At 41.0% G+C, this 18380-nt stretch overlaps 1 protein-coding gene across 3 annotated transcripts in view; it reads right to left on the reverse strand.

Moving 5' to 3' along the window:
• PAPLN (papilin, proteoglycan like sulfated glycoprotein) overlaps window positions 1-18380 on the reverse strand; it is an 89171-nt gene that overhangs the window by 16384 nt on the left and 54407 nt on the right. For all 3 annotated transcript variants that reach the window (XR_015797005.1, XM_007428102.4, XM_007428103.4), the window contains 8 exons: window positions 15995-16202; window positions 14693-14869; window positions 13640-13796; window positions 8442-8528; window positions 5265-5529; window positions 5059-5173; window positions 2143-2272; window positions 430-1063 (listed from right to left, as the gene is read on the reverse strand). Coding sequence is in view for 2 of the 3 variants with exons in the window: in XM_007428102.4 (XP_007428164.2) it covers window positions 430-1063; window positions 2143-2272; window positions 5059-5173; window positions 5265-5529; window positions 8442-8528; window positions 13640-13796; window positions 14693-14869; window positions 15995-16202 (1773 nt within the window). In the remaining variant the exon portion in view is untranslated. The remainder of the gene's footprint in view (window positions 1-429; window positions 1064-2142; window positions 2273-5058; window positions 5174-5264; window positions 5530-8441; window positions 8529-13639; window positions 13797-14692; window positions 14870-15994; window positions 16203-18380) is intronic.

The raw sequence follows: 18380 nt of genomic DNA on the forward strand, positions 1-18380 counted from the left end.
CCTGTTTTCAGGAAAAACCAGCAGGCAAGATCTACTAGTGCATGCACCCGCACTCTGTTCCTTTGCTGCTAAGCACAATGGTGGCTTAACATTACACGCAGACAATCACTATATGCTCTTACAGGTTGCTTATTCAGATAATGTGTTATTTATCCTTGTGTCAAGATCCTCCAGAACAAAGCTAAGGAATGCAGAGAGTGGTGCAAAGGAAAGAAGAGCAAGAGGGAAGTCCTTTCGTAACTTGGGTGTCAACCATAAAAAATGAACACTATTAAGGGGAAATCATCATGGTAATGGGTAGACAACATTTGGGTATGGAGGAATTTTGGTAGCAGGGTTAGATAGGAACTTGTATGAAGCATGATTCTAAAAAGTTAGCAAGACATCCTCAATATTTCTGTGGGAAACCGTGCTAACACAAATACGTACCTGTTCAGAGAATATTGAAAAGTAGAATCTGGCGGGGTTTGATACTCAAATCTTTTCCCTGTTAATCCATCTGCTCCAGATTCCCTCCTCCACTCTTCACGCTCATGTTGAATGGTCTGACCATTCACAGTCAGCTGCTTCTCAGAGTGTTCAGAAATGACAGTCTCACTCAAACCATGCAAATGATCTACTGGGTCTCTTCTTTTTTCCTCAAGAGTTCTTGAGCGATGAGAACTTTCTGGGTGGTTCTCTAGCATGCTAGTTCCTTGCTCAGACTCAGGTAAGGCATCTTGACTGGGAAAAATCCTACCATCATAACCTCCATTTCCTGTTCTATGACTGATGGTTCTTCCAAATTGTTGTGGCTTTTCCTCTATGTTCCCTTCTTGCAGCTGAGAACTAGAGTGGACGTTAGGAATTGCAACATGGTGATGAAGACTCACATGGCTTCTTCCCATTGATCCATGGCATGTTTTCATGCATTCTTCTTCAGAAGCAAAGTTGTTCTTATTCCCATGACAGCTTCCGTACCAAAAGCGATTACATTTTCCAACACTGCTTACAAAATACCAGCGGGTTGTCCAATCTGTGCAGGGACCATGGGCACTGGGTAACAGGCATTGGACAGGATAAACTAACAGAAAAAGTCAGAAGAGAAGCCATCTTTATATGTTAAGTTGATACACAAATATCTTGATCACATCCCTTGCTCCCAATCACTATTTATAGTTACAAGTTTGTAAATCAAACACTATAGTGAGTAGTCAGACTTAGCTATTTCATGCTGTCAATTTCTTTGGCTTCCTATACTGTCCTTTTTTTTCTGTGCTCTGCATGAAGCTGCTTCCCCTAAAGCAGTGTTTCCCAACCTTGGCAATTCCCAGGTGTGTAGACCTCAAATCCCAGAATTCCAGTCAACATCACCATTGATGAGAATTCCAGGAGTTGAAGTTCACACACCTGGAAGTTGCCAAGGTTGGGAAACACTGTTCCAAAGGGAATCTTGTTCAGCTAGGGTGGCTGAACAAGATTATCCTCAAAACAGAGATGTCCTGGTGAGTTTTATAAAGAACACCGAATACGGAAACTCTGTAAAACCTTACTACAAAAGCACAAAATATTTTTCTATGCAAGAAATATAGTCAACAGAATTCAGACATAAGGATACTTATATACTTCAGATCTATATTGAATTCTGACACAGATTTTTTTTTAAATCAGATTTTGGATTATATAGTATATAAGTAGTCCTCGTTCAGCGACCACTTGTTCAGCAACCATTCAAAGTTACGACGGAGCTGAACGAGGGGACTTATGACTGTTCCTCATAGTTGCGGCAGTCGCTGCATCCTTACAGTTACATGATCACCACTTGCAACCTTCACTGCTGGCTTCTGACAAGCAAAATCAGTGGGGAAGCTGGCAGGAGGTTGCAAATGATGATCATGTGACTGCAGGATGCTGTGACTGCACAGGATTTGCCTAACAATGGCAACTGGAGCTGCTGTAACTGCTGTTCTAAGTCAACGGAGTCATGTGATGTTGCACTTTACAACCATGTTGCTTAGCGACAGAATTGCCAATCCCAATTACCATCATTAAGCGAGGACTACCTGTCTATATAAAACACCACCAAAATGATTCCATTGGTTGCTGCCATTTTGCTAGAAAGTACTAGGTGAACCCACTTTTCAAAATCCAAGGGTCACTTACATTGGCTGAGTCTTGTGGGACATCCTTCCCCTTGTGGCCCTAAAGCAGAGGCAATATTGTCATAGCAACAACCATACATAGAGCCTCGGCATTCCTCTGTTGGCACCTGCTGGGCCAGAACTTGGCTTGCCTTAGATAAAACCAGATGTTACTCAGATTATACCATTCAACAGTGTTTATGAAGTAGCACATTCAACTGAATCAATCCCAGAAACAATTCATAATTTAGTTACATTTTTCCTTACAGAATAAAATATCAACAAGAGAAGATACCCTTCTAATTTTAATGTGAGGAATGGAAATAACCCTTTAGACACTGAATGACAGCAAAGCACTTCATGATATTTTCCTCTCTCTTGGAGAGAACCTGGAGGAATTGTCTGTAGAAACTGAAAAACCGTAGAATTATGGTGTTGGAAGGAACTATGAGGATCACCTAGTCCAACACTCTGCAATGTGCAGGAATACCAATTAAATCATTCTTGAGAGATGGCTGTCTAGCCTCTACTTGAAATTTCTAGATATGCCGAATCTGCAACCTCTGCAGGTAGACTATTTCACTGTTGTACTTTTTTCCCCTTATATTTAAGCTACTAAAATCTTAGTAGCTGCAACCTGTATCCATTACTTCTGGTCCTAGTTTCTGTGGCAATGGAAAACAGTTCCTGGCCATCTTCCCTATGATCAACTTTTATGTACCTGAATATTAACATTCTGTCTCCCCTCAGCCTCCCCCCCAGCCTGGATATCCCAAGTCACTTCAGCCTGTCCTCATAGCATGTGCACCCAGGCATTAGTTCATTTTTAATCTACCAATAAGGTATATGACTCATTTGCTTCTATTTGCCTCACTGTTTTTATCAACAACTCTATAGTCACAAAATAATTTCACAGGCTACCCTAATGAAGTGCCAAGGCCACCTGCCCCCAACAAAACAGCATTATCATTTTTACACCAAGTGAGTAGACTTTAACAGTCTGATTATTTTGATGAGGATGCTGATACACAGAACTAAATAGAGATATCTACTCACTTGATATGGGATACCCAATTAACTAGATATTTCTCAAAAGAGCAAGATTTCTGGGTCTCAGCCTGCAGGTGCTGAGGAAAACTCCAGTCTGCTTCTCAGAACACCCTGTCAGTATATCCATGGGCTCGGAGTCCATGCACTTTGTTAAGTCAAAAGAAATATGTTACACTAGATAATTAGGTGTTGCAAGCCCAATCCTCAGACACTAGAGAGATAGGTACTCCTCTTAGCAAAACAGCTAGGGAGGGATTTGAACATGACCACCAGGGAATGGCCCAGCATTTTTGGTAGCAAGGGCTGAAGGAAGGTGAGGTGGAAGATAATAGTATCTCCAGGGTCCATATACATGCAGAAGTAGGCTTCATGGCTGAGACGCCCATGAGTCCTGAGTCCCAGCAGATGCTATAATTTATCTAGTCAAGACTGTGACTGATAGGAAAATTATTATTTTTGTTGGTGCCATGGGGACCACAGAGCTCCCTGAAGGTTTAAATGTTTGCCATCAATTTTAGGGAAATATTTATGAAATTATCTGTTCAAATATTCTCATGACCTGTGGGTGGCATAGACCTTCTAGATACATTAGAGTTTGTTTATCGGTGAGATGTATATCCCATCTTTTGTACAGATCCTCAAGGCTGTGTACATAGCACTTCCTCCTCCAAATTTCCCCCATGAGAGGTAGGTTGGGCTCAGCAAGGGTGGCTAGCCAAAATAATCCAATGAACTTCCATGAGTGAGGGTTGACTAGAATCTGAGCATCCCTGGTGCCAATCCAACACCTTAACTACAAAACCATAGTGATGCTCAGCTAGAGTCTGGATTGGACAGGGGAATTTGTAGTTCAATGCTTGCTAATGCCATGCTTTCACTTAACAGCTTTCTGGTAAGCTTCCTTTCTTCCAACCTTCTTTGTAATAAAGGTCTGTAACTAACGCACCAAAATCAACAGCTGTGAGGATACCTGGTCCATAATATGTAAAATGCTTTGGATGCAATAGTTATATAGGTTAAGTATCATAATTCCTTCCATTCTGTATGTGAGCCAACCTCATTGAAATGGTAATGTCTCAAAGCCACTACTTATAGAAAATAACCTCTCTAGATCACAGGTAGACGACTCAGTATCTTCCAGATACTTTGAATCAACTCCCATCAGCCCCCAATCACACTACAAATGGCAAGGGATTGTGGAAGCTGTATTCCAAAACATACGGAGGATAACAGATTGATTGTTCTAGATTACAATAAGGACATTGTTTGACACTTCCACACAGCTACCATTCTTGCCTCCAAACTCTCAGAATTGTGCTAATTCTGCCCCATAAGTGCCCTCATAGTCTAACTGCCGAGGATTTTCTCAAATTGGCCAGCATCCTCATTCTTTCTTCCCCAACTGGCCAGTGGCAGAGCACAGAACTGGCATTCCATCCTGTACTCTGCTCTCCGCCTTTATCGCCTTGTCCTGTTTGGTTTGCAATAAGGAAAAAAAACACATGGTCACTATGCAGGACAACAACAGAGCTGCACCTTGGATAACTGGGAAGGATGGAAGGAGCAGAAGGACACAAAAGCACCTTGACACTTTGTTTTCTGAGGGAAGGGGAAGCCCAAATGCTCAGCACAGGGCAAATGGAGTTTCTTACCTTGGGGTAATCACCTTTCCTAGCTTTTCATCTGGAACAGCAGATGAGCTGATGAACTTCTGAGCTTAATTCAGTTTGCAAATATCTATGGAAACCCCCAGAGTTATCAAGGGGACACAGGGATGCTGCACTGATCCTGGATGGATGCAGCCCTTGTATATGGAATAGCCAAGGGGAGATAACTCTATTCCAACAAGCCATTTAGAACTTCTAGCTCTTCAGTTTCCATTACTTACTGTTGGAGTGGGAGCAACAGGATTTCTGTTCATGTAAACGTCACTGTGATGTTGCGTGCACCCTTCTTGGTTAGGTCCATGGGAAAGTGATATTCCATCAGGGCAGCACCCATACCTAGGCAATTGGGTGGGAGGGATAACATGTTCAAAGCAACCCAATATATCAGCTTTGCCTGCAAATTAGTCATTTAAAGAACTAGTCCTACCTGCTCAGATGACAAGAATCAAGTGGGCAACCTTGGCCAAAGGGACCTGCTGCAGCAGTGTGACCATCTGAACAGCAGCCATGAGGAGTATGGCTGCAGTCTTGAACATCACGACCACCATTTTGATAAGAATTCGAGTGACGGGACACGGAGGAGTCTGAGTAGGATTCCCAACGAAGAGGTAAGAAATTGGAACTATGACTCTCATTTGGCTGGAACCGGCGATGAGCAGAGCCAGCCTGGATTATTCTTTCTCGTGTAGAAACTGAAAAACATAGAAGAAAGGTGCAAAATCCTTTGTACCTTTCACTCTTTCTGTTCTTTCTTTTTTTAGTTTGTATTAGACTTTACTATTGTAATTAAAATTCTAGTGGTGAGGTAGTGGTGAGATCAATATCTACACACAAAACACACACACACACACACACACACACACACACACACACTGAAAAACATAATGCAATGTTATACAGCCTGTAGTTATGTTTAATTGGGACAAAGTCTTGCGAGGGATGTTGTGTCATAAGGTAGTGGTGAGATCTACACACAGGTTTCACTATGTTCTTTTACCTCAATATTACATTAACCTACCCTCAACCTACCCCATTCTTGCTTACCTGACATAGATCACCTGTACTTACAAGGCTTATCACTTGGTGTAGCACTCAGTCATAACATATGCAGAAAGTCTGAAAATAAGTAATCTACTACAATAATAATGCAGACTCTGGGAACTATGCATTCCCAAATCAGAATAATTACCTCTGCTATCAATTTTTGGAAATCAGGAGAAGTCTGGTAGCATCTTATCAGTCTAACAAATGTTATTAAAAGGCATACATTTTGGTGGCCACTCCGTGCATCTGATACAGTGAGCTGTAACACATGAAAACCTTTTAACAAACCTTTTTAATAAAAAGCCTTTTAATAAAATTTGTTATTCTGATAAGGTGTTACCAGACTCCTGATTTTTGGCTACCGTAGATTAACATGGCTCTCCTCCTACACTATCAACTCCTGGAAAAAAATTGGGTCTATCAGTTTGACAGTGAAACAAAACTACCCTACTTAAAACAATGATTTTTGTTTTAAAGTCATAAGGATGCATAGCTGAGGATCCTTAGTTGTTCATACATTTAACCTGAAACGAAACCGCGGGACATGGCAATGGCCCAAAGACCTAGCTAGCACCTCGAAGGCAAGATTCTATTGAGCACTGAATGAAACTCCCTGCTTCATTCGCAGAACTTAGGGAGGGGACAGAAGATCACGCCTTTCAACTGTATCCTCTTACATTTTCTCATCATTTTCCCCCTTCACACAGATAACATATTTTAAGAGCAAAAATGAGAATAAGCACACAAATGTTTGATGGATGAACTGGTTCCCTGGAAGCATCTGGTTTCTCACTACTTTCTAGGAATTGAGGAAGATTACTTTGCAGCTGTACAGTGCTACAGTTATTAGACAGAGGTAAAATGATAACGGGAGAGCAGGAGGAATCACTGTCTTGAAGGGAGGATTAGAGTGATTAGAGTCAAGAGAAATAAAGATGCATGCTGTTAATTTTTCATACTTACATACTTTCCTGCCCATAATATGGATGGAAAAGTTAATAGGCATGGGGAAAGGAGAGATTTAGTTCCATTTTACAATACTATACAGTAAGTTCCAGCATATGATTCCAAATCTGAACACACTAGGGAATATTGGGGGGGAAGGAGAAAGAAAAAGTTTTTTTTTTCCTCCTTTTTTTCACCTGAAACTCCTCTTCCTTCCTTTTCTGAAAATCAGAAGAAATATTGCAGGATTCTTATTCCAAGCTCGCTGGACCCTTGAAATGGACATTTATACTAGGGGTAAGGGGCATATAACAACATATTGTGGACAGTCTTTATTTGAATTATGTCCAGTACATACTGGATATAGAATGAATACAGATTCTTTTCTTGCGTTATACTCATTTAAAGCTAAAGAACAGTGAACATGATCAGATTTCAGAGTTCTGTATTCCCTTTGCCTCTTATTTATTGTTTCTTATTGAATATCACTATGAGGAAACATGAAGCATGGAATTGAAGCAAAAAGTAAGCTTGGGTGACAGTCACAGCAGGGAAAAGCACCTTAGCCATCTTGGCTGACCCCCACCCCAAAGCTAAATGGGTTCCACTTGGTTAGTACTTGGATAGCAAACCACCAGGAAATCCAGAACTCTAGTCTAGCCCAAGAAATGCTAACACTACCCCAGAAGAAGACAATGGCAATTCACTTCCAAATTTTTGCTGAGCAAACCATGTAAGTCAAGAATCCACAAGTGTGTATTGCTTTAGGAGTCAAAGTTGGCTCAATAAAGTCTTTACTTTAGGTAAAATTGACATGTTAAGTCAAAGGACAGTGGGATTTCCTGCTTTCCAGGACACTTTGTACCAGAAGGGTAAAAACAACAACAACGAAGGGTTAAAAAATGGCTAAGGACCAGGTACAGGTAGGGTAGAATTGCCTGAGAAAATTCTGGTATCTTTAAGTTAGAAATTGAAAATACTGACAGGCAAAGCTCTTTATGCTTTGCACTCTTAAAGGTTTCTTAGGATCTGCTCTGGAAACACTAGCTGTGACATCCAGTTAACAAAGCATTTTAAATTTATCATTCAAGTTCATTGAAGACTTGAGGCAAGTCCTAAGCTGGATCTCCAGTGAGATATTAGAACTGGGATCACCAATGTGTTATCCATAAGCAGCAATCTCTCCCTGAGTATACTCTAGGCTCCGGCTGATTTGTTGTGTGTCTGTGTGATTGGCATGTCACTGTGACTACCATTTTGTGAAAAGGGAGCTCCTTTCTCCCATGCAGCCATAACATGCTCTACAAGTTCCAAAAGTGCCACTGGCCAAAGAGACTGGGTCCCCCTGCATTAGTGATCAGGGGTGGAAGCAGGCTTCAAATGATCTCCCCATCTTCATAGTCGTGTCTCCTTTGCTTTCTGACACTGTCACTGAGAAAAGCAGGAAAAAGAAGACAGTGGTTAGTGGAGCCAAAGCTCATTTCCCACAGAACTGTAGCATGAGCTGTAAGATTCCCATTTCCTTATAAATGGGACAGGGGAAAATGTTGAAAAGCTACACAGAGAAAGGCAAAATAACACTGGATGAAGGAAGTCCAGCTTGGCATTTCCAAACCTTCAGTGCCTTGGTCAGGGCGGTAGCGAGTCAGTAATGTCCGGCGACTGATATTGTACCCTGTGATGTCTTGCATACTGGGAACCTCTGCAAGAATACAAATAAACATATTGTATTATTCTGTGTAAAAAAATAATCTCTGCTCCCACAAAAATCAGTTAAGGAAAGCCTTAGGGCAGTGTTTTTCAACCTTGGCCATGGCTGGCTGGGGAATTCTGGGACTTGAAGTCCACGCATCTTCTGGCTGGGGAACTCTGGGAGTTGAAGTCCACACATCTTCAAGTGGCCAAGGTTGAAAAACACTGCCTTAAGGACATACTTTGTTGTGTAGTGGAAAAATGGTACTTCAAAAATATGGAAATAAAGCTCCATTATGAAACACAAGAGAAAAAGTTCTATAGACTTTAATATTCAGAGTATACTATAAAATAGCAATATTTCTTAAGAAAGAGGCAAAAATTCAAGAAAAAAAGAATTAATTGAAACTTAATAGAAAAGTGCAGGAAATTCTCATTTGGCCCTCCAGTACTCCATTAATATCCCCTCCAAAACTCCCAAAGTGTGTGGGGCCAAAAGTTTGGGATCCTTTTTTCCCTTTTTTTTTTTTTTTTTTTTTGAGATTTGGGATAAATTTAAGGGATGAAATGGGTTCCTTAATTTTTCTAGACTTTCCTGGTCTTACTTGATTTCAGTGGCCTTTGATACTATTAGTTGTGGTAACTTTCTGGACCATTTCCAAGGGCTGAGAGTAGGAGGCATTGTTCGCGTGGTTCAGAAGACAGTATTGGTGGGATAAGGAATTGAGCTCAAGACTGCTGCTTTGCATAGTTCCCCATGGTTTGACACTCTTCTTTAGTATCTACATGAGGTAGCTAAGTGAGGTTATCCAATGGCATGGGGTCAGATATCATCAATATGTGGATGTTACTTAGTTGAATATCTCTACCCCTGGCCACTCAGGTGATATTGCTGAGGTTCTTCCCTGGTTATTAGGATCTGGATGAGGAGGAACAGGTTTAGGCTCAACCCTAGCAAGATCCAGGAGCTATAGATTCAAGGACCCTTTCTTTTCAGGGATTTTCCATCTCTAATTCTTAATGAGAGAGCCAGTTTGATGTAGTGGTTAACGCACCAAGCTATAAACTGGGAGTATACCCTCTTTGCATTCTATGGTTTTACGTTATCAGGACATAATAAAAATCATCTGGTCCTTAGCAGTTCTCAAAAGTAGGTAAATACAACCTCAGATGAACAACAACACATGACATATTACACCATGTCATTTATTTTACAAAAATAAAGCCAAAATGGAGAAGCCATGTGTGAAAAAGTAAGTACACCTTCTGATTCAATAGCTTGTAGAACCACCTTTAGCAGCAATAACTTGAAGTAATCATTTTCTGTATGACTTTATCAGTGTCTCACATTGTGGAGGAATTTTGGCCTACTCTTCTTTACAACATTGCTTCAATTCATTGAGGTTTGCGGGCAATTGTTTATGCACAGCTCTCTTGAGGTCCCGCCACAGCATTTCAATCAGGTTGAGGTCTGGACTTTGACCTGGCTATTGCAACACCCTGATTCTTTTCTTTTTCAGCCATTCTGTTGTAGACTTGCTGGTGTGCTTGGGATCATTGTCCTGTTGTATGACCCAGTGTTGGCCAAGCTTTAGCTGTCGGACAGATAGCCTCACATTTGACTCTAGAATACTTTGGTATACAGAGGAGTTCATGGTCGACTCAATGACTGCAAGGTGCCCAGGTCCTGTGGATGCAAAACAAGCCTAAATCATCACCCCTCCACCACCGTGCTTGACTGTTGGTATGAGATGTTTGTGCTGATATGCCGTGTTTGGTTTTCGCCAAACATGGCGCTGTGCATGATGGCCAAACATCTCCACTTTGGTCTTGTCTATCCAAAGGACTGTGTTCCAGAAGTCTTGTGATTTGTTCAGATGCAACTTTGCAAACCTAAGCTGTGTTGCTGTGTTACCATGTTCTTTTTAGAGAAAAGAGGCTTTCTCCTGGCAACCCTTCCAAACAAACCATACTTGTTTAGTCTTTTTCTAATTGTACTGTCATGAACATGAACATTTAACATGCTAACTGAGGCCTGTAGAGTCTGAGATGGAACTCCTGGATTTTTTGCAATTTCTCTGAGCATTGCACGGTCTGACCTTGGGGTGAATTTGCTGGGACGTCCACTCCTGGAAAGATTGGCAACTGTCCTGAATGTTTTCCACTTGTGAATCATCTTCCTCACTGTAGAATGATGGACTTTAAATTGTTTGGAAATGGTCTTATAACCCTTCCCAGATTGATGGGCAGCAACAATTGCTTCTCTAAGATCCTTACTGATGTCTTTATTCTTGGGCATTGTGTTAACACACACCTCAATGCTCAAGACCAGCAAACTCCTAAAACTTCAGCTGTTATAGAGGTAGTCACACTTGCTGATGATCAATTGATCCAGGCCATTTGATTAGCAGCACCTGGCTGCTACTTAGCCTCTTCATACCTATGGAAGCAGTAAGGGTGTACTTAGTTTTTCACACATGGCTTCTCCATTTTGGCTTTATTTTTGTAAAATGAATGATGACCTGGTGTAATATGTCATGTGTTGTTGTTCATCTGAGGTTGTATTTACCTACTTTTGAGAACTGCTAAGGACCAGATGATTTTTATTATGTCCTGATATGTAAAACCATAGAACTCAAAGAGGGTATAGTTTCTTTTTCACACGATTGTACATTCATTAACTCAACTTTGAGATTTAATGTTTTCAGTTCTGGACAAAGGAAATGGACTTACAGTCAAAAGACTTACTGTTTAGACTGGAAAGACGAACATGTGGCTCTATCTATACAGTGGTTTGCAGACTTGATTAACATAGATCAACCATGGATGATTGTAATGTATCATGGCTTCAATTTATTGATGTCTGTAAATATATTTCTTGTATGCTTTGGGTGGTTTTTCAGCTTTTTTCTTCTTCTTTTAGAAATTTGCATATTCTTTTTCTTTGTTTTTTGTATTTAGTTAATAAAATCACACTTAAAAATATAGGACTTTATGCTAAGTGCCCTGAGAAAGTTCCTACTATATTTTATTGCTTCTTTCTTTGGTATAATATCTACAGTTGCCTGTTTCCAGAGCAAAATACTATACCCCCCTGAGCATTTTTCCAATTTTGAAAAATTATCCATTTTTCATCCTGGACATAATTTGTATAGCCATAAGATTTCAGCATTGCTGTCTGACTTTGACTCCCAGAATCTGTCAGATAGCCTAGCTTTTGAAAATACTGGTAATGAAAATCAAACCCATCTGGAGGGCACCTGATTGGAGAGGACTGTTTTGTGTCCTTTTGCACTCCGTAAAACAATTTAGCAACTCCAATATTTGGCTGGTAAGGTCCAACCTACAAAGGCAAAAACTTGCCAGTTTTTTTGCTCCATTTGTGCCTCTGCTAACTTCATTTATTCCCACATGCATCATCCTATCCCATTTTTTACAAATCAATAATCAAACATAAGACATGAAGAATATTTGTCACCAACTCAACATTTCCATAAAGGACAGATGTTTCATAGGAGTATAATTTAACATGTATAAAATGGAAAAGCCTACTAGTTAAACTATACTGTGTGCACAATTATTAGGCAAGTGAGTATTTTGACCATATCATCATTTTTATGCGTATTTTCCACCTCCAAGCTGTATAAACCTGAATGCTTATTGGATATAAGCATATCAGGTGATGTGTATTTGTGTAACGAGGGAGGGTGTGGCCTAAGGAGATCAACTCCCTATATCAAGGTGTGCATAATTATTAGGCAGCTTCTTTTCCTCAGGCAAAATGGGCCAAAAAAGAGATTTAACTGACTCTGAAAAGTCAAAAATTGTAAAAAGTGTTTCAGAGGGATGCAGCACTCTTGAAATTGCTAAGATATTGTGGCATGACCACAGAACCATCAAACGTTTTGTGCAAATAGTCAACAGGGTCGCAAGAAATGTGTTGAGAAAAAAAGACGCAAATTAACTGCCAAAGATTTGAGAAGAATCAAACGTGAAGCTACCAGGAACCCATTATCCTCCAGTGCTATCATATTCCAGAACTGCAACCTGGAGTGCCCAGAAGTACAAGGGGTTCAGTGCTCAGAGACATGGCCAAGGTAAGGAAGGCTGAAACTCGACCACCATTGAACAAGACACATAAGTTGAAACGGCAAGACTGGGCCAAGAAATAGCTGAAGACAGATTTTTCAAAGGTTTTATGGACTGATGAGATGAGAGTGACTCTTGACGGACCAGACGGATCCGTCTGTGGCTGGATCAGTAATGGGCACAGAGCTCCACTTCGACTCAGATGCCAGCAACGTGGAGGTGGAGTACTGGTATGGGCTGGTATTATTACAGATGAGCTAGTTGGACCTTTTCGGGTTGAAGATGGACTCAAAATCAACTCCTAAACCTACTGCCAATTTTTAGAAGACACTTTCTTCAAGCTGTGGTACAGGAAAAAGTCTGCATCTTTCAAGAAGACCATGTTGTTTATGTAGGACAATTCTCCATCGCATTACTCCACTGCGTGGCTAGCCAGTAAAGGCCTCAAAGATGAAAGAATAATGACATGGCCCCCTTCCTCACCTGACCTAAACCCTATTGAGAACTTGTGGGCCCTTCTCAAATGGGAGATTTACAGTGAAGGAAAACAGTACACCTTTCTGAACAGTGTGTGGGAGGCTGTGGTTGCTGCTGCACAAAAAGTTGATCGTCAACAGATCAAGAAACTGACAGACTCCATGAATGGAAGGCTTATGACTGTTATTGCAAAGAAAGGTGGCTATATTGGTCATTGATCTTTTGTTTGAAATATCGGAAATGTTTATTTGTACATTTTGAGTTGTTTCTTTATTATTCTCACTTTAACAGATGAAAATAAACGAGTGAGATGGGGGAATTTTCGTTTTTCATTTAGTTGCATAATAATTCTGCACACTAATAGTTGCCCAATAATTGTGCACACATAAATATGCTCCTAAGAAAGCCAAAACCTCACTTTTACTTTCTTAAATATTCAGGTTTGAGGTTTATTAACATTTTGGATTGACCAAGAGCATTGTAATTGTTCAGTAATGAAATTCATCCTCAAAAATACAACTTGCCTAATAATTGTGCACACCAATTTGCACTTACCCTGGGGCAGATGACAAGGCTGCGTGTTGCAGCTCCCAAGCATGGTTGGTATCTGTGGCTGGATGTCTTGGCACATCTCATGGTTGTAGAATTTGGAATTACCATCAGCACAGATGACTTGGCGGGTTCGGATGCCAGAACCGCAGCTTTTTGAGCACTTGATCAAAAAGTATTGATAAGTATTAAAACAATGGATAATCAGATGAGGAGCAAAGAATCAACGAAAAGTCAGAGGCCTTATGGGTGAAGTGTCAAGGAACAAGTTTGCAAATACTGTTTGGAAGTTTCCCAGTCTGGCACCCTCCAGGCTTCCTGCAGCCATTCTGGCTTGGAATTCTGAGAGTTGCCATCCCAACACATCCGAAGTGTGGCCAATCAGGGAAGACTGGGAAAGAAGAAAGACCTAACAGGAATAGTTATTTCCAGGTCAATTAGTAGGACTGATCAATAGGGCCCAGAGATAGTCCAGAGGTTCTGCAGGCAATTGTTCTTAGAGGCAGTTACAACTAAGTCACTTTATAGTTTCATTTCCAGAAGATAAGATAATGTAAGCATCACCATCATGTCCCAGAAAGCAACTGATTAAGATATCTATGCTGCGCCTATGGCCTAACTTTTTCCTACTGGTGTCAGCCCTCCCAGGTAGACCAGACAGGAAACACAACCAGATGAGCTGCCTCTACTTTATTGTTAGGCTACATTAACAGAATCCTGCAAGTCTGAAAGTATAAATCTTCCACCATCCTTTTTCACCATCTGATCAGTTAGGGCGGGTCCTTTAAAGTTTTTTTCTCAGCCCATTTCTCAGCTGCGAGCTCCTCCCCCTTTTATCTGATCGTTCCCTAGGCAGCATCTCTTCCCCCCGTCTTCCAAGGTCATTCTCACATTCCATTACATCTGGCTATTAAGAGTGGTGACCTCCTTCTTGTGGCTATTTTCATCATCCCAGGAGATCAACAAACATTGTATGGATGCAAATGGGTCTTTGTAAGAATCTGAAAGTGGAAGCGGGGAAAGGACAAGGAGCAATGGGCAAATATGTGTCATACTCACCAATCCCCAGTCTCCAATGTGCCAACCAATCTCCTGTATACAATTCTGCCCAATACAGGGCTGGGTGTGCCGAGGTTTTGGTTCTCTCATGCAAGCAACATCTAGAATCTTTGAGCCCTGCTCGACCTGGCAGCTTACAGTCCGGGTTTGAATACCTTCACCACAGCTTACTGAACACTGTAAAAAAAGAATCTGGTCACTGCATGACATACATTTCTCTGATGCTGATTTGTTCTGCATGCTCTGCAGTCTGAATAAAGATCCATTTTCCGTGTTCAAGTTTTCAACATTTAATTGAAATGCTGTGGGATCAGGAAGAACTTTCCAGCATGTGAGAAGTTCCAGAGATTTTGCCATGGAGTTTGATTTCCTTCAGAGGAGAAATGCAATTGTAGCTTGTTACTTTATTCTATAAATTTTAAGTTATAGCCATTTTTTAGAATTTGTTTTTTCCCCCCTTTCTCTTTTATTTTTCTGGTTTTTATCATTTTAAGTTTAAGGATTGTTCCACTTAAATTTTTTAGGATATTTGGTCTTTTGTGTATATTTTGTATTTTCTTCTAAATTTAAATACATGTTTTTAAAAAGTTAAATCCAGTTAAATGATATTTGAACATTTATGTACTTTATTTATGTACTTTTATTTATTTGTTAGATTTATAGCCTATTTTTCCTCCAGGAGGTATATAAAATGATCTTTCCTCTATTTTCCCACAAAAACAATCTTGTGAGGTAAGTTGGGCTGAGAGAAAGTGACTGGCGTAAGATCACACTGAGCTTTCATATCTGTGGTAGTTTTGAACTTGGGCCCCCATGGTCCTAGACTAGACCTTAACTACCACTCCACTCTCTTCCTGTATTTAATCTCTCTCTGTACTTGTAGTATAGGCACACACAGAGTTATGATGAGCCCCAATGTTACCAAATTCTGTCCTGTTACAAGTAGTCTTCATTTAGTGACCGTTTACAGTTACAACAGTGTTGGAAAAGTAACTTTATGACCAATCCTCGCATTTATGACCTTCACAAGTCTGTAAACCAAAGGAAAGCTGAAGTAAGATCATTAGCAGAGTCGTGGTTTCGCTTAGCGACTGTTTTGCTTAACAACTGAGTTGCCACTCCCAATTGTGGTCACTAAGTCAGGACTACCTGTACTTCCAACTGTTTACTGAGTGCTAAAATCATGCAAGGGAAATCAGGATGTCCTGAATGGGCCCTGGTGCTAGATTATCTTCTCCTCCCCAAGATGCAGAGGAAACTGGGCCAATCCTGCCTCAGAACAGATATTGAGAAAGAACTCACCTCAGACCAAGGACCCGTGACCCATGTTGCACAGCGCCGCTGGCTGCAAGGCTGTGTGCTGCGTGGCTTCTCTGTTAAGGATGCGCATTCGATATCATCCACAGCATCCTGAAAATGATGTCCATTGTAGGAGGCACAATAAACTGAACGGCTTTGAATGCCCCCTCCGCAGGTGGCAGAGCAATCTCCCCAGTCCCCAGTTTTCCAGCTAAAAATAAAAAAATTTCAAATAACTCTCAAGGAACCAAGAAATGACTGATGTCACAAGAAAGCTTCCAGGAACAAAAGTCTCTCGCTATTAGTTCCTGGGATAAGCTTTCTTGGCCTCAGCTTTTATCCAGCTAGTAAGCAAGGGTTAGGAAAAAGACATCTGAAATGCAGGAATTCATAGTAAAAGCCAGGAATTCAAAACAAGGGCCTAATGGAAATTCCTAGCAGCATTAAAAATAACAGGCGTGCCAACCTAAGGAAAGGAAGGGGATGAAAGGAATAAAAAAGACAATTTGAGATGAAGTATTAATGGATGCCTCAGTTATGGAAATGTTTAGAAAGGGAAGAAGTTTTTCTCCAGGAGAGAGTAGTAGAATGTCACTATTTTTAAGTGGTTGCAGCCCCAACAGCTACATTAAGACAATCCCCAGATTCTGAATGATGAATACCATTATTGTGTGATCGGTCTATATTAGGCAGATGCTAAGCACATTTAAAAATATATTAGATGGATTTTGCACCTGCAGGGTCCCAATATCTAAATGTCCCCCAGGTCTAAAAGTAGCTGGAGAATTTTTTTTTTTAAATTTAAAAATGTGCCTGTGAAAAATCTTGTACATTTACACCTTCCACTACTCCCCTCAATGTGGTCCATGGAATTTGGGATGGATAGGTGCCATGGACCACATTGGGTGCCACGGATGGGTGCCATGGATCACATTGGGAGTTCTCCAGGGTCTAGCCTGGGGCTATATTTTAATAAAATATGAATTAATCAGATTTCGATACTCCAGAAACATGCTTCTCTCTCTCTCTGCATTGACATAAAACTCCTCTTTTAACTCGACTCCCCTAAATGTGAGTCAAGCTTTACCCAGCTGAAGGGACCAATGCTGCAAATGAGAGTAGCAAGGACCACAGTCAGAAGAAGCAAAGGCTGGGCTTGGATCAAAATGCCAGGCAGTCAAGCAGCCAACTAAAGCTGTCGTTTCCAACAGAAACTGCATAAATAGCCTCAACTATCTTGGCGCAGCATACAGACCAATAGGATGCTGTGTGAAGAGTGACTAAGATTGGAGCACGGCATCTCCGAGGAAGTCCTTTTCTAAAAATAACTTAGCTGGCGGCAGGCTAATCTAGGCAGTTTCTTCATTATGGACAGAGAAGGAAACAGACTGCAAATAAGGAACAGTGGCTGAAAAATTATCTCAGCCTTATATTCCAGGAGGAATTTCACTACTTACTGCCTTTACAGTTACGTATTATTTTATGTTGCCATGGAACAATATTCAGTGTAACGAAATAAATCTCCCTCCACTCCCTGCAAATGATACTGTCTTTCTCATTCCTGTGAATATATCACTCTTTTCAGCACTTAGTGGCTTCTTACACAAAACCATATCTTCACTTCCCCAAACAATATTCATAATTATTCTCACTTCCCCCGACCCCCTTGAGCTGGTCAGCCTCTCTGGTCAGTTAGCTCCAGCTGCTGAAAAAAGACATGTAGCCAACTTCCTGTTTTCTTCCTTATTCTTCCCTTGCCTCATCTTTTTGGGGAAAACAATAAAGCCCCAACTGGTTATTGCTCAGGGGAAAATGCCAAGCATACTTCAGAGCAACTCTGAAGAAGTAGGGGTGGTGGCAAGTGCAATGGGATCTTGCCAAATTACAGGATGAAAAAAATCAGGGTGGGACTGGGACAGGATGGAAGTTCCCGTCAATGGGAGACTGACTGCCCAATCTTTACAGGATTTCCTTTGGAGGAGGATCCAAGCTGATTGTTAATTGGCTCAGCTTCCAAGTCCTACTGGAACCTCATGACATCATAGGATACTGTGATGGAATGGAATCATGAAGGCCAGACTCAGGGAGAAAAACGTTTTCTTTCATCTCCTGAGGCGAGAGGGAGAGATAAGAGGATGAGACTGGCACCTCCCTGAGGAATTCACAATGTTGTGGCTGACATTACTTGGGAACTGAGGTTTGAGTCTGGGAAGATTGATGTCAGGCCTAGCCCAAGGAACTCCAAGGACCATGTAAATTCAGTCCAGCAATGTTTATTAGCTACAACCTCTAGCAAGAATCTTCCCAGACTGAAATTCCAGTTCCCAAGTAATGCCAGCCACAACATTGTGAATTCCTCAGGGAGGTGCCAGTCTCATCCTCTTATCTC

Source organism: Python bivittatus, unplaced genomic scaffold (assembly GCF_059951505.1).
Source record: "Python bivittatus isolate LINGU-HERP-01145 unplaced genomic scaffold, Pbiv_v1 ctg000480_np1212, whole genome shotgun sequence".
Taxonomy (NCBI): domain Eukaryota; kingdom Metazoa; phylum Chordata; class Lepidosauria; order Squamata; family Pythonidae; genus Python; species Python bivittatus.